General features: G+C 31.9%; 3 protein-coding genes and 1 long non-coding RNA gene across 4 annotated transcripts; 1 reads left to right on the top strand and 3 right to left on the bottom strand.

Moving 5' to 3' along the window:
* On the bottom strand, positions 1 to 3,186 carry LOC132308922 (uncharacterized). Its single transcript, XM_059807220.1, has 3 exons — positions 2,794 to 3,186; positions 2,137 to 2,585; positions 1 to 779 (listed from the first exon to the last, which is right to left on the bottom strand). The coding sequence occupies exons 1-3, from the start codon at positions 2,956 to 2,958 to the stop codon at positions 341 to 343; spliced, it is 1,053 nt and encodes a 350-aa protein (XP_059663203.1). The 5' UTR covers positions 2,959 to 3,186; the 3' UTR covers positions 1 to 340.
* A 2,127-nt stretch (positions 3,187 to 5,313) lies between these two features.
* LOC132308921 (signaling peptide TAXIMIN 2) lies at positions 5,314 to 7,030 on the bottom strand. Its single transcript, XM_059807219.1, has 2 exons — positions 6,571 to 7,030; positions 5,314 to 5,668 (listed from the first exon to the last, which is right to left on the bottom strand). Exons 1-2 carry the CDS (start codon positions 6,666 to 6,668, stop codon positions 5,545 to 5,547), a joined length of 222 nt encoding a protein of 73 aa, XP_059663202.1. The 5' UTR covers positions 6,669 to 7,030; the 3' UTR covers positions 5,314 to 5,544.
* Positions 7,031 to 14,258: 7,228 nt separating this feature from the next.
* LOC132310054 (protein FAR1-RELATED SEQUENCE 5-like) lies at positions 14,259 to 14,912 on the top strand. Its single transcript, XM_059808294.1, has one exon. It carries the CDS (start codon positions 14,259 to 14,261, stop codon positions 14,910 to 14,912), a length of 654 nt encoding a protein of 217 aa, XP_059664277.1.
* A 1,472-nt stretch (positions 14,913 to 16,384) lies between these two features.
* On the bottom strand, positions 16,385 to 17,137 carry LOC132310515 (uncharacterized). The gene is made up of 3 exons (XR_009482613.1): positions 17,033 to 17,137; positions 16,864 to 16,953; positions 16,385 to 16,771 (listed from the first exon to the last, which is right to left on the bottom strand). It is a non-coding gene; the product is annotated as an uncharacterized LOC132310515 (long non-coding RNA).
* Positions 17,138 to 24,337: the final 7,200 nt, after the last annotated feature.

Below are 24,337 nucleotides of genomic sequence, written 5' to 3'. Positions count from 1 at the left end.
TTGAAAAAATCAATTATCAACGCATTATAACCCTTCAAACTGGGTTCAAATTGGAAGTTCCTGGTAGACGAACCACCATAAAAATCATGCATTTGAGAGACTAAACATTAATAACGGACGGTTCACACATCATCGCATGCATGTTGGAACAAATAAGTTGGAAGACATCATCTATCACTACCTTCCAAAATTAGACACAAAAGTTATTTGTTGAATACCCAAACTTCAATTATCAAAATGTTACAAATTCTATAATGCATGAAGATGACATTCATAAAGAAGTATTTAAGTTCACAAAACTGTTTCCTTCATTTAGAGCAAATACCACAGGAATTTCATCTCAGGGAGCCAATAATTTCTTGATCCCGGTCTTCTGCTCCGTAGTCAGCCTTGTCGGGAACTTGATGTTGAATTTGATTCTCAGATTTCCTTTATTTGAAGGATCTTTTGGGACCGGCATCCCTTCTTTTGGAACCACCTCTTCGTAACTAGGATGAATCACATTATTGATTGGAATCGTTAAACTCCTGCCATCAAGGGTAGTGAGATGGACAGTGTAGCCTGTCAAAGCTTCAGCCAGAGGTATCTTCAGTGTGACAACCAAGTCATTCCCGTCACGAGTGAACACACTGTGAGGTTTCTCATCAATGACGAAGACGAGATCTGCAGGTACTACATTTGGCTGCTCATTCCCTTTCTCCGGGAAGGTGATCTTTGTGCCTTTCTTCCAGCCAGGCTTGATGTTAATAGTTAGAATCTCCTCCACTGGCATGGACTTGCTGCACCAACAAAAGAACACACAAGTTAGAAAAATGGTTGGGCATCATAGCAACCAAACAAGGTATACCAGCAAAATGCTACAAACACAGGCTTTTTTGTGTATCTCTATGAAGTATGAACTCTAGATATCTTCTATTAGTAACCTTATGCATATATAGCTGAATGTCTCTTGAGTGTAATAAATAAATTAGTGACAGGAAAGCATCACCACCTGATACATTTTAAGGGAAATTTTTTATCACTATGGAAAGCTAATAGTTCACACGCAACGCAAAGAAACATTGCTCTGAGGTCCTAACTTGAGACATCCTTATTGTGATGTATAAGATCTTTTAATGTATTTTAGTCTGTAGGTGGAACAAAATACAGAAGCTGCTGTTTCTGAAAGAGAGATGCTCAAAAAATTTGATAAAAAGCACAAAATTTGGTATAAATTGAAGCTCAGAGTTCAGTGCCTAAAGTTTAGTTTTTTTTTTTTTTTTTTTCCTTCGATGCTACATTTCTACACAATGTTTGCTTATGTGGTTACTCTATCCCAATCCCACAACGAAGTGGTGTATTTGTTTTGCACAATTTAATCAAGCAGCAACAAACAACAATATGAAAAATTGTGCAGGAAGTTGAAAAGCACCAGGGGAAAAATGACACTTCTCCTCAAATCTACAAGTCCTTCCACTGCTGTTGAGACAACCAAACCATAGTAGGCTATCAATATCAGATTCAAAAATCATGTTTATTGAAAATCGGGGTCAACATGAGGTAAAATAATAATGAAGTAGATTTCCAAAAAAAAAAAAAAAGTATACATTATCAACCATGGAATGCCCTGAACAAGTGTGTAGAAATCTGACATAGACACAGTAAATACAAGGTCATTGATGCAATATGCATTCATACTTGAAAAGGATACAGCTCCGTAATAAGAAGTTAATATCGACATATACACAAATATTTCATTTTAGAGTGTCAACAAAGAAAAAAGAACTACTAAATTGGAACATCTCATTTCATAAAACAATATGTTGTCTTTGTTTTGATTGTATGAACACCTGGAGACTTTACCAGCTAAGGTATTATTGGGCACCGACATCCGTCACATCCCATCCCATCCTAAATTTTATACTACTAGGAATAATTTTTGAAACATATACAATAAAGTTAATAAAGAACATATTCTTATTCCTCATTACTTAAACAAACACCACCCTTCATTAAAATAGCCGAAAAGAAAAAAGGAAGAAAAAATCAAACCATAATTTGATCAAACAACAAAGATCAAAATTTCAAATTAAAGTAAAAGAATCAAAATTCAGAACAAAACAATGTTAAAGAGCAAAAGGATAGCTTAGTACTTACCCACTTGCGTCGGCAATTTCTCTGGAGATCTTCATCTTCTTTGTTGTACCCTTATAAAGCTCTTCAAGGGTACAAGGCACAGTTTGCTCAATTGGAGGGGCTTTGCGAGGAGCAGGTGGGTGCATGTGCATTGATCCTCCACCTCTTTCTCCAAAAGACCCAAAAATATCATCACCAAATAACCCACTTGAGAATCTGGACTCCCCTCTCATTCCTCCTCCACCACCCCCACCACCCATTCCTCCAAACGGGCTTGAAAAACCGAAAAACTCAGTAAATATGTCATCTGGGTTCCTAGGATTGAATCTAAATGTAGTCGGCCCGTCTCCGGTTGAGAAATAGGTAGCTCCGCCTGGTACGCCGCCATCTGGTGGAGGTGGCACCTGACCCTTTAGCCCGTCTTCACCATATTGGTCATATATTGCTTTTTTCTGCGGATCACTTAGAACCTGAAAAAGTTCACATCTCAAACAGAAAAACCCATTAATTTTAAAATAAAATCATTTCGGTGGCAATCTTAGAAACCTAAATTAAGAGGAAATCAGAGAAACCCATATAGCAAGATCAGATTTTGAGATGGAATTCGTATATATATACAATTTAGATTTTAAAAATGAGTAATCTTGCAATTGATGATGCATTGGTGAACATACATACCTCATAGGCTTCAGAGATCTGCTTAAACTTGGCTTCTGCTTCTTTCTTGTTATTGGGGTTCTTATCAGGGTGCCACTTCATGGCAAGCTTTCTGTAAGCTTTCTTCAAGTCATCATCTTTGGCCTTCCTATCCACCCCCAATATCTTGTAATAATCCACCCCCATAGCCTCTTCCTCTTCTTCGCTTTGGTATATATTTTACAATACTTCTACTTATTCCAACTTATGAATTGTTTTTCTAACGTTGCTTATCAGATTGGGTGTGTGGACGAGGTTTTGGCTTAGTCTTGCCTGGGAGTTGTGGTAGGACTTTTAGAGAGAGAGAGAGATGGAGGAGAGAAGAATGGAGAACAGAGGAGAGTTGTCTGGAAATTAAGACGAGATGTGCGTAGAAGACTCCAGAACTAGCTTTTAAACTGACCTCTGTAAGAATCTTCATTCTGACAGGTGGCAACATTAATTATAGCTCACCTCTGTACTTTTAGGAAAATTACTATTTTTACCATGAAACAAACAGTGAAAGAATAGATCTACTTATGGCTTTTGATCCATAAAACCCAAACGAGGCCCACAACAGGATCATGATCATGGCCACGTACATGCTGTGACCCACGTCTATCTGATGCCCTTTATATTAACAATTTCACACACTATATCCACGTTATTACATTGTGTAATTTGTTGGCAAAAAAAAAATTCAATTGGGCCCCTCCAAATTTTTTCAAAACATTTTTATTGGCAAAAAATAAATAAATAAAAATAGTTAGCTTGGAAACAAATATAACTTATATTTTTCAAAGTTAAATTTTAACTTGAATTGTTTTTTCCTTTAATAATATTCATATGGGAAATTTGAAGTGCTATGATACAAAAATGACAAAAATGTCAATAACAACAATAATATTATATAAGCTGATATGTTTTGGTGTTACTTGTTAGATAAAAAATTCTATAATTACTCCTTGTATAAGTTATTAAAGTGTTTTATATTTTGTTCCTAGTAATACTGTTTTATAAAAATGTGCGAGTTTTGTTTAAAATGATACTTTTTATCATTGGTCTCTCATCAAGTTAATAATTATTACATATAACTTATCATTTTTTCTTCTCTATGTGTTTTCTTTTTCCATATCACTTTTTCATCTCTTTTTATTTCAATTGCAATTTTCTATTTTTTTAATTATATTTCCCTCGGTGCATATAACAAGACTAATATCAGAGGACAAATTATAATACAATTGATTTATACTGTTTTCAAATTTTAGTTACACAACTTTAATTTGGTCCCCCCTACCCAAAATCCCTAGCTACCCTATAAGTAAGAGAATGCATCATTGCTCCATTTATATATTAAAAATAATAATTGGAAGAGTACGCGAGTAAGGGTGTGAATCTATTAAAATATATTTTATTTAATTATATTTATTAGATGGAGAATGAACAACCCATTAAACAAGTAAAAATAATAATTTTATCTATTATGTTTGTCTAGATTAAAATAGCATAGTTTATTTACGATTATTTTACGCACAATCATTTTAATAATGTTTCAACGGAATAAGAGTAAAGTAATTCCTCCACACAAATTAAATAAAGCTCGAATTATGTTCATGGTCGTAACATTGAGAAATTACTCCGACACGACTGAAGAGGACTCTTTGCATGTGGTCCCAGTATTTTAGTAACTGTTGGAGAGAAAATTTTGTTAGAAGTTCAGTTTGCATTTGCTATTATTAGTAGTTGATTTTTATTGCCAAAAAAAACCCTTTGGGTGTCCAAATAGTTGACTCTTTCTCATCGTGGAGTGGTAGATTGGTTATACCATTGAAGTATCTATCTATCTCCCATCTGGAGTTACGTGAACCCCCAAAGTCTCTGAATGGAGTTAATGAGAAGACTCAAATACAACCCCACTCTTGCGTGTAATTATACTTGTAATCCCAACAAATACCCAAATACAACACCATACAACAATTTTCACATTAGAATTTTCAACACTCTTTTGATCCATTTCAATTTCGATTTCAATTATAGGGTACTGTCATGGCACAACGCCTCCACTCATATAAGACTGATTCACCTTTCTCATCAAATTTGGAGGATGTATCTCTTTTCAATCAGATTTAATATTATCCTAACACCTAATTTCAAAACAAATCATAACTACTAGTCGTATAAAACCTTTTGATCTACGTGCGTGCGTGCGCGCGTGTGTGTCTCCAACTCCTTTCCCATTGGAGTATTTTTGCACTAGTGTATATGAAGAGGTGGCAGTGGTGGGAGAGGGTTATGATGGTGGGTGGAGAGCAGAAAAGAGAGGTGGTTTTGGTTAGGCGGCAGTGGGGTGGCGGCAGTAACTGAAGAGGGGAGAGAGAAACCAGGAGGAAGATATTTTCACTAGTATGTTGTCATGCGGTAGCCTTCTAAATAAATATTTTTTATTTTCATTGATAAGAGAGAGAAATTTTCAAAATAAATAGACAACATTCATTTGGAGGGGTTGGCAACATACCCCAGATATTGTATAACTTCCCCCAATAAAAACTAAAATAAAATTAAGGCTAAAAAGCATTCTACATACCAAAAATTAACTAGCTCACAAATGTGGGCACATGGTATAAGGTGCAATAAAATGGGAGTAGTCTTTTATTCGCTAAATCAAAGTGTCAAATGAGTGTGACTACAAAGAACTAGTCAAACAGATGGATGAATAAATGAATTGTAAAAAACAGTTTTAAAAAAGAAAGAGGCTTAACAAGGGATCTGATCAATGAACCATCTAAGTATTTTAACAGGAAGCTTCACAAGACCCACTGCCATATTCACCAGTCCTGCACAACAGCAGCAACATGGGCACAGACAACTCAGCACAGTCCTGCCATTCAAAAAGATTAACAAGAAAACAGAGGAAAATATTAGCAAAACAGAAACATAAAAATAAGACAACAGATAAAACATATAAAATCCTGCTTTCTTTGTAATTTTTATATTTTACCATTACAGTGGTGAAATTTTAAAGTAAATACAATGATGTTGTGCTTGAAAGTTGAAAGCCCCTAATGGGTGATTTGAATTTGAGATTGAAAGAAATTTTTTGAATACTGTACTCCCAAACATAACATAAAAGTTTTACACCACAGAATACCTGTGGAGGAGGTGTACTGAGATAATTTTGAGCCTACATGGCTGATCATATTGGAAAAGTTGCTTCTTCTTTTTTTTTTTAATAATAACCCAGTTTATCAAATATAAAAATAAAATAAAAATAAATGGAAAGCAGTGTGATAATTTGTTTGGTCTATGATAACAATTCGCTAAATAAAAAATAAAATATTTTTTCTAGGTTTGGGGGAAAAAAACAAGAAGAGTCTTTTTGTAAAAACAAAACCGCACACCAAATACTTGTAAAGGGAAGCATATAATACAACTTTCATGAAGTTATATCAATTTCGCATTGAATAAGTAGAACTGTAAAATACAAGGTAAATTAAATGGAAAACTATTGTCACGTAAATTTAGGGTTTTATGTAAAGAATGAAGAACATGAGAATAACAGATTGGGTAATAGTGAGAAAAGAAATTCAAAGAATTAAACCTACAGACATGTGGATTTTTCTCGTAAGCCCATAAAAATGTATTCAACTTAAACGCATTTAATAGTATTTGTTTAGGCCTTTCGGGTATAAAAGAATCATGTTTTTAGGGTTTTGACTAGTTGAGAATCAGAGAGTGAGAAAGCAAATAAAACTACAAAAATGGGAGATTTGTGATAGTTACCCAATAACCCAGATAACAGCACCCACTAGAGACAGAACCAAAGCAAGCAGAGCAAACGGCAATCCCAACAAGAAACCCAATGGCCTGCAATCTTCCATCCTTCAAGAACTCCACAAAGAAACTCAATTGCCTGCTCTTTCTCTCTCTATATATAATATATATATCTTTCTCTCTCTCTCTCTCTCAAATTTCTTCAAATATTTTGTGTTGCAAAGAGGAGTTGTTGGCCAATTTATGATTGGATTCCGCCGCGTCCAACTTGGACGCGGATGCGGAAATCACCAACCGATCTCCAGGCAGTCCACGCTGACAAAAGTACCCCTCTTAGAAAAACGGAACTCAAATAACAATAGTATAGTAGTCATAGGATTCGCGTCATTGGCGGTGGGTACTTTCGGTATGTGAATTTGTTATCCTTCATGTCTATGTTTCTTTCCTTTACGAGAGTCCATGTGATTTTTCTTTTTTTTTTTAGATGATTGTAGACTATTAATTCCAGTTAAATCAGTTATATATATATAATAATATATATATATATATATATATTATTATATTGATAAGAGCGAATTTGTTAGCCCTCGTGTATCTGTTTCTTTCCTTGTACGAGAGTCCATTCTGATTTTTTTTTTTTTTCTTTTCTATTTTTTTCTGAACAGTCCTCTTTTTTTATTTTCTTTCGTTTTTTTTATTAGCATATTTGCGGACAATTAACATTTAATGAACCACTTAAATCCAAACATCCAAACTCTTCAGTCGAGAAAATGAGCCAACAAAATTTTGGGATGTTTCAAAATCCAACTTTTTATGATAATAGGTTTTTAATACATTTTTTATTGTATTGGTACGAATGAATTTTTAAATTTATGTTTATTAAAAGATGGGTAAGCTGCAGTGGGAAAATTTAAAAGACATCCATTTATAATTTGGGGCAAGTGGGATCCAATTGTCCCCAAATTTGCAAAGTTGAACAATCACACCTTAACACTTTTTTAAAAGTATCTTATTACCCTGTGACTTTTGAATTGACCAATTTGAATCATAACATAATCATTTTAATCTTTTATAAATAATTTTAAGAAAATTAAAAAAAAAAAAAAAAAAATCTCAAGACCACCGATCATCAAATGGATAGTTTGGAAATGTTATAAAAAATAGGATTCAAATTGGTGCAATTGTTTAATCTAGTCAATGGTGCAATTGGTCAATTCAAATAGTCAAAGGGTAATAAGATACTTTAAGAGGTGTTGGGGTGTGATTGTTCCATAATCAGAGTAATTGTTTAATCAAGTCGATGTTAAATGGATGGTTTGGAAATATTATAACAAATAGGGTAAAAAAAAAAAAAAAAAAACCTTGAACTATTGCCCTTTTGCAAATAACTCCCTGAACTACAAATTGTCCTCCTGAACTATTGATTTGTTGCAATTAAGGATAAATCCATCACAAAATACTATTTTACCCATTCTCATTATATTTGTCATTTCTTATTAAAATATTTTTATTATATTTTCTCTTATCTCAATACTTAATTATATCATTTATCATAATATTATTATTAGTGTCAATTTATCATAAAAAATTAATAAATAAATTTGTAACTACCATCTTTTAGATTGATTAACTTATTATTAAAATTTTATTATTTATAATAAAACTTTTCAAATTCACTTTAAACATTTTTACCATAAAAATACCTTCTTTTTCATGCAATATATTCATGAAAAATTAATAAATAATTAAATAGAAAATATCTTCTTTTTATGCCATATATTCATAAGAAATTACTTAAATTGTTTTAAAATTTTCTACTTAAGATTTTTATTTAAAAAATTAAGGGTAAATTTATGTAAATTTAATGAAGAATATGTCACCAAATTAGTATAAATTTTTTTTTTCATAATTTATTTCAATAAGAAAAATAGATTAAGTATAATTCAATAAAAAATGACATTATGGTCATTTAAGAAATATAGCCAAGGCATAATTTATTTCAATAAGAAAAATAGATTAAATGTAATTCAATAAAAAATGGCATTATGGTCATTTAACAAATATAGTCAAGGCATTGTGGCATTTCACAACTAAATGTGATAGTTCATATTGTTTTATGCACAAAATATACTTTAAGATAGTTATTTACAAATTCCGACATAATTATTATAAAGAAATCTTAACAATTAGCTTTCAATGAATTAATCCAGAAGTGTCAAATGAATAAACACCTTCCAATAAATTTTCCCTAGGCAGTCCATTGTGATATTAATGTGTGCTATTAATTATTTTTTAAAATTTTTTATAGGAATGATACATAATAAGAATAAGAAAATAATATATATATATATATATATATATATATATATATATATATATATATATATAAGGGTAAAGTGCATTTAATTCCTTTAACTTTCACTGTTTTACGATACCTTTTTTTGCATTTTTTTTTTTTCAAAAAAATCCACTCAACTTATAACCAAGGGGGTTGTTTTTTTAATTTTTTTCCAAACTATCCCCACTAACCAATTCAAGGGGGTATGCAAGTTGCCCAATTGAGTGAATTTCGGTAAAAAAAAAATTTCTTTCTCAAATGATAATATTTCAACTTAATTAAAGAAAAATATAAAAAAGAGTAAAATTTATAGTTATAAGTGAAACTACATACAAGTTTAAATCTTATATGTTTACTCATATTATACTCATATTATATTATCTATATTATATTTTTTATTTTATATAATGTGTACATATATATAAGTATATGAGATGGATATTTGATCAAAAAATTAGATCTACAAAAATGAATTTTAATTACAAAAAGTAATTGAACGGTATAAAATAGTAGCATTTTTTCAATTTTTTTTTAATTGAAAAAAATGGTAAAAAAGAATATTAGAGAATTTAACTATGCTAAACATATGCTAAAAGCATCTCCAATAGTTGTCTATGTCTTTTTGTGTAAATCTGATGTGTCATAATAGATTAACACAAAAATTTTGGACTAATTATTTTTAGCTTCAGTCATTATTTTATACATTTTGTATAAAAATATATTTGCTAATAACAACCAACCACATGTCATACCCAATACCCATATAACTTTTACAAAACTACTTAACATAGGGGGAGAAAGAAAATATGTTGGTGTGGCCGTGTAAAAAGGTTATCCAAAATACACAATAATTTTACATATTGGTGAGGTGACAATGCATCTTAACATACTACTAAATAAATAAACAAGTTCTACACATTAGACCATCTCCAATGCAAAATGCCAATTTTGGATGCCAAATCTATGTTTTGAGATGAGCTATAGTATCAAAATGCTATATTTTAGCAATTCTGCTCCAATGGTGCATTTCATCCAAAATGCTATTTATTTAGCTTATTTGCCTTATTAATAATAATAATAATAATCAAATCCAACTGAGTTTTGAAATTAAAGCAACTTTTGGATTAACAGACATATATATACACACATATAAAAAGATAAACAATATCCCATCTTAAAAAATTATTTCCAATTAGTGGCCATTTTAAGTTTAATGTCCTAAATATTCTTTAATCACAAGAATGACACAACCCCACCATCACCGCCTCAATCTCTTCTCCACAGAAAATGGTTTTTTCCATCAAAATTGCAAAGAGTTCAACCTTACTTGTACATAAACCAACACTATCAAAATGAAAAATCAAAGCAACAGAGCGGAGGGATGTTTCACATACCTTGCGAAAGCCACTGTTGACAGCGAGCATCAAGCTTGCATTGTTTCAATTTGGCCTACCTGTTTGCCTGAAAACCCAAAATGAGAAACAATTAACGCACTAAACAACGTAATTAAATGAAAATTATAAGAGAGATTAACAAATAAAAAGAGAACAAAAAATCAAAGATATATATATCTTCGAAAATTGAATAACGAGATGAAGTGAAACTGCAAGCAATAGATTTTGAGAGAGATGAAATTGAACAGCGAGGGAAAATAGCATATATATATATATATATATATATATATATACACACACACACACACACTTATATGAGGATGAGAGGAGAAGAGAAAGTATAGATATGAGAAGATAAAATACAGGAAACGCCGTTCTCTTTCTGTCGCCCTAGAGAGCAATAGCAGTTGTTATATGTTGTGCTACATTTGGCATAAGATTTGGCAAAGTTATATTTTGGCAGCCCATTTGACAGCTCATTGGAGAGCCCATTTTAAACCCACCTGTTATATTTTGAAATTGGCAGCCCATTTGGCACACCATTGGAGTTGCTCTTATGTATACTTTACGCAAAAAGGTCTTTTAACACACTACTGGCATCTTTGATGATATTATTCCGTGTATGTCCTTACCCACAATGTTAAGTCCTATGTACTTTTTTATTATTGTATTTTATTTTTATTATTACTTTTAATGCTTATAAAATGGTAAAAAGGACGCACAATTGGCTATTCTAGGAGTGGGCAAATAATTCGTGAATCCGAAAATTCGATCTGATCTGTGCGAATCGGAACGGATTGCTACACCCACGGATCGGTGGCAGATTCAAAAAAATCAAATCCATAATTCATGGATCGAACCACGAATTAGGCTGTTAAAAATCCGATCCGATCTCATTTGTGAATATATTAGTTAATTTAATTAATTAATGATAATTTAATGGACTCTAAGAATGTATTAGTTAATAATTATTTAAATATATGAATTAATATTAATAAATTAAAATTTTATCTATTAGGTTATGGTTAAAAGATAAATAAATAATATTTATTATAAAAATAATAATAAATAATTTTGATAAAACCCAATTCGACCGAATCCGTTATTACACGGATCCGATCTGTTAAAATTGTCTAATTTATTAAGAACGAATCAGATTAGAATTAATGCCTAAATCGCGCCAACCCCTGCTATTCCTCCCATTAACTAGTTTTCTTTATCAAGAACCAGAATCCTTGAGCACTGGACCACCATCAAGGGTCAAGTCATTATTAATTACCAATTTACCATAAAACATGATGGCAGCCCTGAAAACTGAATAATGTTCATAAAATTATATTTTTAGACAAAACATGCATGCAATATTTCTTCCATAGACAAGGTAAAAAGTCACCTGGAAAGGAGAATTGGTAAGAGTAGTTTACACCTTTTTTTCTCTTGGAAATATAAAAATATGAATATATATTGACCCAAAATGTATATTATATAGTATTATATTATACGAAGGCTTCTGGGAACATTGGATGGATGTGGTTCTTGGTCCCACCATATTTGTGCATGTGGTTCGGTGTAAGTATTCAGTTGAATAATTCGTCCAGAGTAGCATTGTTGTATGCAGTATGTCCTCCTCCTCCGTGGGGCGTGAATCCCCTGTTGTTCATAACCCTGCAGTCCCCAGTACTTCAGTGCCAAATGCCGTGTTTGGCTTGGTAGAAGAAAAAAAAAAAAAAAAAAAAGTCAACAAATAGCACAGTAAACTTAACGTGCCAACTGTAAACCAAAAAAAAAAAAAGAAAATGCAAAAAAGGAAAGTTGAAATAAGTTGAAAATTTTGGCGCACCCACCCCCGCTTTTGCACTTTCACTTTCCCTTTCTTCCCTTTTGGTTTTGTTATTTCCCTCCTTCCCTTTTTGTTTTGTTCATTATTTCTTTTTAATTTCTTTAATCCAAACCCTAATTTGTCTCTCCTTGTTCCATAAAAAACATATTGCTTTTGAATTCCTTTTTTATTTAAAACCCTAATTCCTCCCTCCTCTATTTTTACTTTTTTATTTCCTTTTTTGAATCAAAACCCAGATTGCAGTGATTTCCTTCCAAAAATTGATGATTTCTTCAATAAGATTCTCCTCTTCATCTACAGGAAATAAATCTACAATGGATCTGAGCTGGTATCTACAATTGACCTAATTAACGCTTGATGGTTGGTAAGTCTTAATACATGTTATTAATATTGTGCATTTAATAGTATTTTTGTTTTGAACTGAACATGGTAGATTTAGAACTTAATTTATAATTCTTTCATTTGTCATCTGTCATTGTAGTGAATCTAAAATCTTTCATAATTGATTTTTTGAACTGACTTGGCTTCATTAGGTACCAATGTATTATCCAAAAATTTTGGTATTAAATGTATGCGGCAATTACACATTTCACAGGTTATTATTTGATATTTATAAGAAAATAAACATTGCGAAGTTTCTTAAATTAGAACATTGATGACTTTCACCATTAAAACAAGATATTGACATAGTGCTAACTAACTTATGTCACACATAAATGTAAGAATTTATGATTCTTTCATTTGTCATCTGTTAGTATAAATTATGATATTTTTTTAGTTGAAATTGACATTGGTTAAGCATTCTAGTGAATCTTAAATCTTGGATAATTATAGAATTTTCTTCTATAATCTTCAATAAGCATTGTAGTGAATTTAAAATCTTCCATAATTGATTTTTTGAACTGAGTTGGCTTCATTAGGTACCAATGTGGTATCCAAAATTTTTGGTATTAAATGTATGCGGCAATTACACATTTCATAGGTTATTATTTGATATTTATGAGAAAATAAACATTACGAAGTTAGATAAATTGGCACACTGATCACCTTCACCATTAAAATAAGGTATTCACACAGTACTGACTAACTTATGTCACACATAAATGTAAGAATTTATAATTCTTTCATTTGTCATATGTCAGTGTAAATTATGATATTTTTTAGTTAAAATTGACATTGGTTAAGCATTCTAATGTATCTGAAATCTTGGATAATTGTAGTATTTTCTTCTATAATCTTGAATAAGCATTGCAGTGAATCTAAAATCTTCCATAATTGATTTTTTGAACTGAGTTGGTTTCATTATGTACCAATGTGTTATCCAAAAATTTTGGTATTAAATGTATGTGGCAATAACACATTTCACAAATTATTATTTGATATTTATAAGAAAATAAACATTGCGAAGTTTAATAAATAGGTACACTGATCACCTTCACCATCAAAATAAGGTATTAACACAACGCTGAATAACTAATGTCACACATAAATTTAAGATTTTTTTATTCTTTCATTTGTCATCTGTTAGTGTAAATTATGATATTTTTTAGTTAAAATTGACATTGGTTAAGTATTCTAGTGTATCTGAAATCTTGAATAATTGTAAGGTTTTCTTCTATAATCTTCAATAAGTATTCTAGTGAATGTAAAATCTTCCATAATTGATTTTTTGAACTGAGTTGGCTTCATTAGGTACCAATGTGTTATCCAAAATTTTAGGCTTTAAATGTATATGCCAATTACACATTTCACAGATTATTATTTGATATTTATGAGGAAAAAAACATTGTGAAGTTAAATAAATAGGCACACTGATCACCTTTACCATCAAAATAAGGTATTAACACAGTGCTGAAAAACTAATATCACACATAAATTTAAGAAATTTTAATTCTTTCATTTGTCATCTGTTAGTATAAATTATGATATTTTTTAGTTGAAATTGACATTGGTTAAGCATTCTAGTGTATCTGAAATCTTGGATAATTATAGGGTTTTTTTGGCCCTTTTTATTAGTTCGGTAAATATTTAGTATTTTTTTTTTATCGTCGCAAGTTATAGAATCTGACTTTAACCTTCTGATGGACCTTTTGCTTCTTGTAGCATTCATACTGAAGTTATCCCAATGGACTACGACTTAAGTACTAATGATGTGAGAACAAACATTCAAATTGTTACCGAAATCAATATTTCCGAAAGCTTAGCAGCAAAAGTTGTCAATCCCATTGAGATAGAATTCACACCAAAATTGAACATGCAGTTTGACACTGAGGATGAAGCATATAACTTTTACAATGCTTATGGGGGTAAAGTTGGATTCAGTATTCGTAAGAATTATGCAAATAAAAGTCGTAAAACAGGAAATATTACAACAAGCAAGTTTGTGTGTTCCAAACAAGGTTTTAGGGTGAAAGGCAAGAGGGATATGCAAACAAGAAAGCCAAGGGCTGAAACTCGAACCAGTTGTGGTGTACTGATGCAAATTAAATATGACCGCAAGAAGGGAAAGTATGTTGTATATAATTTTGTCGAATCTCACAATCATCCTATGATAATTGAAGAATGCACACATATGATGCCATCACAACAAAGAATAAGTGTTGCCCAAGCAATTGATGTGGAATTGGCCTGCCAATCTAGAGTTCCACTCGATAATGCGTTTGAGTTAATAAGCAGGCAGGCTTGTGGGAGACAATCAATTGGCTACACCAAAGTTAATCAACAAAATTTTCTAAGGACCAGAAGACAGAATGAGTTAGAATACGGAGAGAAGACGTGACAAATGAATTATTTCAAAATTCAATCTTATGAGAATCAATTTCAAGGTGACATGGTTCTGTGAATGGCATCTGTTTATTTTCTCCAATGATGGCGATACTTAGTTGCCTCTTGCATATGGCGATTTTATGTTAGACAATGTTTATTTTCTCCAATGATGGTGATACTTAGTTGCCTCTTGCATATGGCGATTTTATGTTAGACAATGCTAATTAAACTGTCCATCCCAAAAGTTCCATTATGTTACTTCAAAAGCTAAATACAACATCACACTACATACATTACAATACATACATTGTATTACGTATATCACATTACATACACAAAACGACGTCAACGGTTACCATTAGTTGACTATGACTTTTTCTCCAATGATGCCAGACACCATCAGTATGTGGAGATCACAGTGGCAAAGATTACATTTTATTTTCTCCTCATTTATTCGCTGGACCATCCATCATTTGATGTGAACCATGTTACCTTCACAGTTCGGTGGTCCATAATCTTCCTCACAACAAGCGGGGATGTTAAGAAATAACCCATTTGACCACCCAAGTTGGGATACACATTTGACAAATTAATCAATCGAGCATCTGTACCAATGATTCTAATTTTTCTACGGATAAAAGTTCAATTAAATAATAAATTACAAAACAAAAATAATATAAACAAGAGAGTGTGCCTCAAATAATTAAACAATAATAGGAGGGAAGGGAAGGCAAAATGACATAATACCTTTTGTTTGAGGGCTTGTTTTGGTGCATTTTTTTTCCTTTCCGCTTCTTCCTTTTCCCACTTATCCTTGAAAGGTTGCTTTTCACTTTCACTAATTTTATTCCAAACTTTTCCGGCATTTTTATTGATTTGTGCATAATCAAGTCTTCTCCAATTCTTGAAAGGGTTTTCTGCTTTGCACTTATCTTGATAATATTTCCTGAGATTATAAACACAATGAATAATTACAAAATTTAATACATTTAAATTTTTCTAAACTTTATTTTTTAATTACATTGCCACTTTGTTTTCCATACATCAACATATATATCACTAAGGTAAGAACATTGGTGCAATACATTACTTCTAAAAAAAATATAATTAAATCAAGTTTAGTTAAAAAAAAGGAGTTAAAATCAATACCAAGGATCTTCATAACATTACTTGATAACATCACACTCCACAAAATAAGTCCAGCACAAACAATTTTGCAAGAGCTTTTTTAAATGGGCACGAATAGGGATGGCAATGGGGCGGTTTGGGGCTGGTTTTCCATTCCCCATCCCCGCCCCCGTTTAATTTTGGTACCCCCAAAACCGCCCCAAAACCGTTTACATTTTTGCTTCTAATCCCCACAACCGCCCCCACCCGGCCCCGTCTTCCCCGCCCCCGCCCTATAACCGGTTAAATTTGAAAATTTTGATTTTTTTATTCTACACAAGTTCTGCAGCAGAACCACATAAATCTGAAATCTGAACTACACATAATTCTACACAAGTTCTATAACAGAACCTCAACATCATCCAACATCATCATTCATTAACCAAAAATAACATTTTTAGCATAACCACATAAATCTAAAATCTGAACTTCTGTAACAGAACCTTATAAATCTGAACATTCATGCAACATCATCCAACATCATTATTTAAATAACATTCTTACAAGTTCCAACATAAAGTAATCAAATTAAAGCAACAACCTTCCACCAAACAAAGAAAAAAAAAATCCAAATTTCCAACAAACAAACATAAGTTTTCCAACAGCAGCCTTAATTAAGAGGAATAAAACTACTCAAAACACTAGCCAGAATCTGAAACCATTCTTTGTCATCTCTTCAAAACCACCAATTGTCACCAACCTAATCTGAAACAGAATAAAAACAATGAATTTTTTTAAAACAATGTTAAGTCAAGAAAAAACAATAATGTATAATAATAAAAAAAATAATGTAATACCTTAGTCCAAAGCTTCATAATTTAGAGAATCATCATCATCACAATCACAAAATATATTGACATTGGATGGGTCTATGTTCGAATGAGCTCCTAAAAACAAAACAAAACATTTTAGATAGCTATTACATTAAAGAGAATTTATTTAACAAAAAAAATCAGATTTAATTACCATTCTCTTCACTCAACAACCATCTTTGAGCACACATCAAAGCCTCCAAAGTAGTTGGATGAAGTCTACTGTGATGAGGACTGACCATTCTGCCACCGGTGCTGAAGGCAAACTCTGATGCAACTGTAGACACCGGGATAGCTAAAATATCCCGAGCAATCCTTTTCAAAAGAGGATACTTAATTCCATGTGTTTTTCACCAACCCAAGACATCAAAATCAGGTTCTATAGACAACATTTTTTCTTTCAAGTAAAAGTCCAACTCAGTCATTGTGTGCACTTCATTTGAACTCGAGCCTACAAATCGGTCATACTTTAACAAATCATCATCCTCCGCAACTTCCATTTGTTCATCAAGAAAAGTAACATTGGAAGATTAACCACCTACCATACTTTTATTTGAGCTTGACTTGTTTTGGTACTCGAAAAGTAAATCAACACAAATTTGTCGAACTCTTTGAACTTCAACCAATGCTTCTTGTCCATAAATTTTATTAAAATAATATTCAACTAGCTTCATCTTGTATCATGGATCTAAAACCACCGCCACCGCCATCACCTCATGACAAACATTCCAATATTTCTCATATTTAACCAACATTTTTGATGTCATCACTCTAATGATCTCAAGTGGACTTTCAAGCCAAGTAGACAATGTAACTCTGATTTCACAAACTTTTTGGAAATAACAATTTAAAGTAGGATAAGAAGACCCTGAAAACAACTCTGTAGCAGATTGGAATAATTTCAACTTCGCATAAATTTCTTTCCCCCTTTCCCAATCTTCATTAGTTGGAACTTTAGTGAAAAGCCTATTGCGTTGTTTTGCCCGTGGAAACACATCTTTATACATTAAAGCGACTTGAAGCATAAGATATGTAGAGTTCCAACGGGTTTTACTATCCATAACTAACTTTTCTTATATGGAATCTTCAATTGGCGAGCTGCCTCTTCAAAATTTTCAAGTCTACTTGGTGTTGTAGTCCAAAAATACACACTATCACGTATCCTTTCAATTCCATCCCCCATTACTTCTAACCCATCTTTCACAATCAAGTTCAAGATGTGTGCACAACATCTCATGTGAAGAATCTTCCCATTAAGTAAAAATGTACTTGAATCAACCTTATCTAAGATTGTACCAATGATGGCATCGCATGTGGTGCAATTATCTAAGGTAATGGTGGACAAATTTCTATCAAAATTCCAATCTAACATGGTATCAATAAGCAACTGAGAAAGAACTTCCTTATTGTGTGGAGCAGGTACATAGGTAAATCTAAAATATATTAAAATGAAAATATGCATAATTAATAAACATATATGAAGTGAAACAAAAAATTGCATTATATGAAATAAATAATAAATATATTAAAAATAAAAATAAAATTACCTCAAAATTCTTCGTTGCAATCTCCATGAGTCATTGATAAAGTGAGCTGTTTCTACCATGAAACCTTTCTTTGAGTGGTTACAAGTCCACATATCAAAAGTGATGGCAACCCTACAATTAAGACTCTCCATAAATGTCAATGTTTTTGCCTTCTCAGAATTGTAGATCTTTAAGATATCACTCTTGATTGTGTTTCGAGAAACCATGTTAAACATTGGTTGAAGGCTATTAACAAAACTTCGAAAGCGACAATGGTTAACCATGGCAAGGGGATACTCATGCACTATGATCATGCAAGCAAACTCATGTCAGGAGATATTTTGATCAAACACAAAATTACGATATTCCACTTGATTCATTTGACCTTCAATCTTTTTGACATTGCCTTGCAAAACATATTGTCTTAAGTCACCATCTTTTTTATGTTTCTTACACCTTGTTAAATGATCACGCAGGCTACTTGTTCCATAACTAGCTGGTGCTTTCAACTTTTTTTTACAATGGTTGCAAACACCACATTGTACACCATCAACTGTTTGCTTAGTAAAGTCATTCCAAACAAGTGACGTCAATTTTCTCTTCCTATTTATATCATCTGCTACATCTTCATCAGGGACATTAACAGATGAGGAAACAACTGGAGTTACATTAGCATTTGCTGAAGGCAGTTGAGAATGAGAACTTACAGATTCTCCTTCCAACTCCGGCTCCAACATATTTCAATTTACTGTTTTTAGATATAAAAAAATGCAAATCAAAATATAAAAGTAGTAGAAAGATATAAAAATCCAACAGACATACACATAAATAAATAAACAATACAAATGAAAAAGGAATTAGTATAGAACACTGCTATAAAAAGAACTATTATGTGGGCACTAGGATTAATTGAAGAAGTCGGTTAAAAAGCATAAAGCACAAATCTCTATCTAGAAAAGCATACAGAATAAGTATCAAAAAAATATATGATAGAATCTCTGTAAAACAAATATATATCTATATAAGCGGTAGAAAATGATTGAACACAATTGACAAAAACAAAAATGACATTTTAATAACAGTGAAATTGATTAGGACTTAAGACAGACCACTAATGTTGGGATTGTAATATTATATGGAATACAGCAGCCGACAAATCCGAAACACTAAACAGAGATTACAATAATGTGAAGATGAAAACAATGACATTTTATCATATTAGCTTATTCTAACACATACGGCAGACAAATCACAGAATCAAAGTCAACTATATTTGAATATGGACTATAATCAACTTTAAGATTCAATTTTTATTAATAAAAATATTATTGAACCCTAAATCAATTCCAGATTATAATGCATACAAAAAGCAAAGATAAAAATATCAATCAGTTCCAAAAGACTAATCAAATTCAAACAAAAAAGCTCCGTTTTGCAACATTAAAAATCAACAACATTGCTTGCAAATATACAAATCTTACAGAGACAAGATTGAGAGAGAGCGATATATATATATATATACACACACACATACCTGTTTGAAGAGCTCAAATTGGAGGTTGTGGAGTATACTAGCCTGCCTATTGAGCTAGTTGTGACAATAGTGCAAAAGTAGTCCAAACCAATGACCCAAGGTTCTATAGAGGAACAAGATACACTGAGAGGAAGTATCATGTTCTACATGATATTGTCTGGCAAGAAAATATACTTGTAGCTAGAACATTGCATTGGAACACAACTTTGTTGATCTATTATCAAAGGTGTCATTGATCAATAATTTTGATCATCATCTGGATAACATTGGAGTTAGGTGCAATTTGAATTGGCTATGAGGGCAAGTGGGAGCTGTTGGGATTTATATGCCCTAGCGTAGCAAATTCCTGTTTGGATTAAAGTGATATATGTTCCTGACGTTTCTGAAATATTTATGTTTTATACAATTGGTGAATTCAATTTATTATTTTTCGATTCATTATAGAATTGATAGTGTCCATTTGATTACAAGAGATATTTATATATATGTATGTGATGGCAATCAATGCATGATATATAAACAGTAATCATAAATGGTTCATAGTCGGTAATTATGGATGGACTCATAATTAATTAAGATTTAAACTAGATCCGCGTTAGGTTGAGATATATTGCGAGAGCTGTCGTATGCAATTACTCCCTATCACCGTCATGGCATTTGACTCTTAAGTATGAGAAAATTATAGACTCTTTTATTAATTAATAATTACTTTGATTTGTTCGGCAGATTCTTCGGGATCCTTAGACCGACACTTTGGGTAATTATGTAATTAATAGTTAGAGAGTTATATTTTCAATATTTGTATCATTGCTACTTGTATTTATTTTGTATTGATTATGGTTGATCACAAAGTAAATTTGAATGCCTTCGTCTGTTTTTAGACAAAATGATTTATTATATATATATATTTATTTAAATTATTATTTTTTGTCAAACAAATGTTTTATTGTGATCAAGCCAGAAATAATCAAAGGTACCAAAATAAATATATTAATTAAGTAGTCGGATTGATGGCATTATTTATCCGATAACTAATTGTGCATAGAGGGGTCAAAGTGCAACATTGACTTAGAGGTTATTTATTATTTAATTGGAGTTCAATTAATTTATTTTAGTGGAGTAGAAATTAATTTATGAATTAATTTAATTGGATCCATGGATCGGGCCAATTATTAATTCATTATAGCCAATAAAAATAATAAGCCGAAAGGATTCTCACTCATAGCCCAACTTGATATTGGAATCATATTAGATTTGAGATATGTGAATTAGATATTGAGAAGGATTTATAGTTTCCTTTTCCTTATCTTTATGTTGCCTATATATATACATGGTCTATGTATATTTTGGGGGTGATTTTTATGAGAAGGAAAAAGGAATAAATTTTCTCTCTCTAGAAAATTAGGGTTAGTGTTCTCATTTAATAGAGGCTCCCACAAGCCTAATTTTCCAAGGTCATTCATGGAGGCTTATGAGTGATTCCTAAAGGCAAAATAATTACTAAGAAGATGGAGATCCAAGGAGAATGCATCTTGTTAAAAGATCTACAATAAGTGAGAACATTCACTTTAGAGGAAAGATTTAAAGATTTACTCAGACCTTTTGATGTAAGTATTCAATCCATTAATTGAATGATACATCATATTTTTATTTTTGCATAAAACTTGTCTCTATGTGATGAATCAAGATTTATGAATCAAAATCCCTCGAAAAGTTTTTAAAACTTGCACGTTTCCCAACAGTGGTATCAGAGCATGGTTTGATTCATTACTAGAGATCATGATTTTATGAAAATCATCATTTATGGATCCAAAATTATATTCATATATATTTTTATTGATGTATGTTGATGTATGATTTAATATGTTGATATATATTGATACATGATAATGTATGAATAATTGTGAATGAATGATAATGTATGGTTGGGCCATGGATGAAGCTTATAGGTTAAATTAATGTAATTTTATCTTTGGATGAATGTAATTAAGGCTTTGATTTAGCCGTTTGAAAGTTCAATGATGTAATTTAATTTTTTTCATTGTATTTTAAATTGCAAATTTATTTCAAGCCATGTAATATTCATCAAAGGGTGCTATAAAGCTTCAAGAAGGTCCAAAAGGGTTAAATTAGGCTTCAGGAATTTTCTAGAATTTTTTCAGAATTTTTCTGGAATTTTTTTGGCTTAATTTATAGTTTCTGGAATTTTTAAATGATTTTATGGAAAAATCGGCGATTTTCCGGCGACCGGAGTCTCGCCTGCAGCGAAAAGAGGCATCAGAAGAGGCTGGGATCAAGTGTATCTCACTAAAGGTGAGCCTGGCGCGTGAGGAGCACGCGCTAGGAAATGGAGACCTTGAGGAGATGCTGGCGCGTGAGATGCACGCGCCAGCACTAACATATGTTCTCCACGCGCATTGAGGTACTTCCATTGGTGTGCCACGCGCCACAACGCGCCCCAGGCGCGTGCCAGGGCATGGTGGCGCGTGGGAGCGCGTGCTTTGACCTGCAAGCTTCCCTAGGCACGTGGGAACGCGTGTAGGGTCCTTCGGGCTTGTTCCAAGCAGCGTTTTGTTTCTCGTAACGCATACAAGCTTCCTATGGGTGTTTACAGATTGTTAAAGGACGCCCGTACAGCAAGAATAGTATTTAAATGTTAAAAGCTGAATCCATTGGCCATTTAATTTGGTTTTGTCTGTTGTTTATTGATGTATGTGATGCATGGGATAGATAATTGTTGATTAATTATTATTCATACATTGGATCCATGATATTTATTTAAATGACTTGATTTATATTAATTAAGTTATGAAAATTAATTGGATTTGATTACTAATTAATTAGAGGGCACTTATTGGGAAATGAAAAAATTATTTTTGTAAATTATTTTTAAAGTGTGCCTCAAATTAAATATTAGTGAATCATTTATAGTCCAAATATTTTCTAAATTTAATTGGATTAAAACCAAGACGTTTTGCATGCATTATATCATGTAAATGAATAAATTTAAAACCCTAATTATGAATGATTAAAAATTGAGTGGGAGCGGGGATTTTTAAACATTGCCCCATGGCCTTCGTTATTAACACCATTGTTATTAGATCTTCAAAAATTAGGCCACACGCATGATTTGAAGAGTCTTAATATTACAAGAATGGTTATCTCATGAAAATAATAATATTAAATGTTCATTGTAATTAGATCTTTAAAAATAAGGCCCTATGCATGATTTAAAGAGTCTAGATTATAATGACAAGATATTTAATATTTTATTTTTCATTAGAGCTTTAATAACGTTATACACTCAATCTAAAATCAACAGTGTTAGCTCCCCAACGGAGTGGTCTACACTAGGTGATTTTAGAAAGGTTAAACATAATCGGAAATCATTTCATATAGATAGACAAGGCATTGTCTTAATAGATATGGAAATGATGGGATTTGTCCGCCAATAGCAATAATGAACTTCGCCAACCGAGTAAGTTATTGGCGTATTGGTTATCCGATTTTTCATGCAGTGGTTAAGGGATCCACATACTATTTTAATAGAAGTGCTCGCCTAATAGTAAATGAATCTCAACAATAATAATAATGAACTCCTCCAACATGATAAGTTATTGACATATTGATTGGTTTATTTATTATGCTACAGAGTTGAGGGACCCGCATTAATTAAAAGGGATTGTTTACCAATAATGATAATGATCTCTTGTTCGATTGAGATTTATTATATTATGTGGTTAACAAACTCATTTTGATTTTAAATATGCATGACAGTATTAATAATTCACCTTGCATATTGTATGAATGCATTTATATTCAGATTAATTATGTCTAATCCAGTTTATCTGCTTGCTTACATATTCAATGTATTTGGACCTCATTTATAATGACTGGAAAAGGAACTTAGATATTTTATTCACAACGTAAGGGTACGAAATGTATTTAATACTCCTATACATAATTCCTTTACTTTAGGATACTTAAAGAGATGTTTTGGTGAGATTAGATAGAGGATATGCCTGAGTACTGTGTCAAATTTACATACCATTAAGATAGCCTAAGGAACTCCAGTATGAAATCGAATTTTGGAAAATGATTGTTTATTATTTAAAAATTAGCTGAAGATCAATAGGGCTGACTTGGGTGGTAAGTTTCAAGTTGACATGATTATTGCCTTGTTACCAAACTCGTTCGACTCTGTTAGAGTGAACTAAATAAGGAATCAGTTTGAGTTCACGCTCGCTGATATTCTTATAGAATTGGTAACAGATGAAGGGATAATCAAGAGTATGGGCGTTCCTATCAATCTAACCTAATCTATACCATCTTCTTCTAGGCCCAAGTGGACGGGCAAAGCTAAGAAGAAGGATGATAATAGGATTAGGCTAGCACAAAA

Source organism: Cornus florida, unplaced genomic scaffold, assembly GCF_030987335.1.
Source record: "Cornus florida cultivar Cherokee Brave unplaced genomic scaffold, ASM3098733v1 CherokeeBrave_3.0.0_Hap2_Chr05, whole genome shotgun sequence".
NCBI lineage: Eukaryota > Viridiplantae > Streptophyta > Magnoliopsida > Cornales > Cornaceae > Cornus > Cornus florida.
This window is presented reverse-complemented; position numbering and strand designations above follow the sequence as displayed.

What these genes read in the sequence shown, in the direction of transcription:
- LOC132308922 (XM_059807220.1), bottom strand. Translation starts at nt 2,958, where the DNA reads ATGGGGGTGGATTATTACAAGATATTGGGGGTGGATAGGAAGGCCAAA. An exon ending in AGATCTCTGAAGCCTATGAG is followed by an intron (nt 2,586 to 2,793) that starts GTATGTATGTTC and finishes GAACTTTTTCAG; the next exon opens with GTTCTAAGTGATCCGCAGAA. An exon ending in GAAATTGCCGACGCAAGTGG is followed by an intron (nt 780 to 2,136) that starts GTAAGTACTAAG and finishes TTGTTGGTGCAG; the next exon opens with CAAGTCCATGCCAGTGGAGG.
- LOC132308921 (XM_059807219.1), bottom strand. Translation starts at nt 6,668, where the DNA reads ATGGAAGATTGCAGGCCATTGGGTTTCTTGTTGGGATTGCCGTTTGCT. An exon ending in GCTGTTATCTGGGTTATTGG is followed by an intron (nt 5,669 to 6,570) that starts GTAACTATCACA and finishes TTTGAATGGCAG; the next exon opens with GACTGTGCTGAGTTGTCTGT.
- LOC132310054 (XM_059808294.1), top strand. Translation starts at nt 14,259, where the DNA reads ATGGACTACGACTTAAGTACTAATGATGTGAGAACAAACATTCAAATT.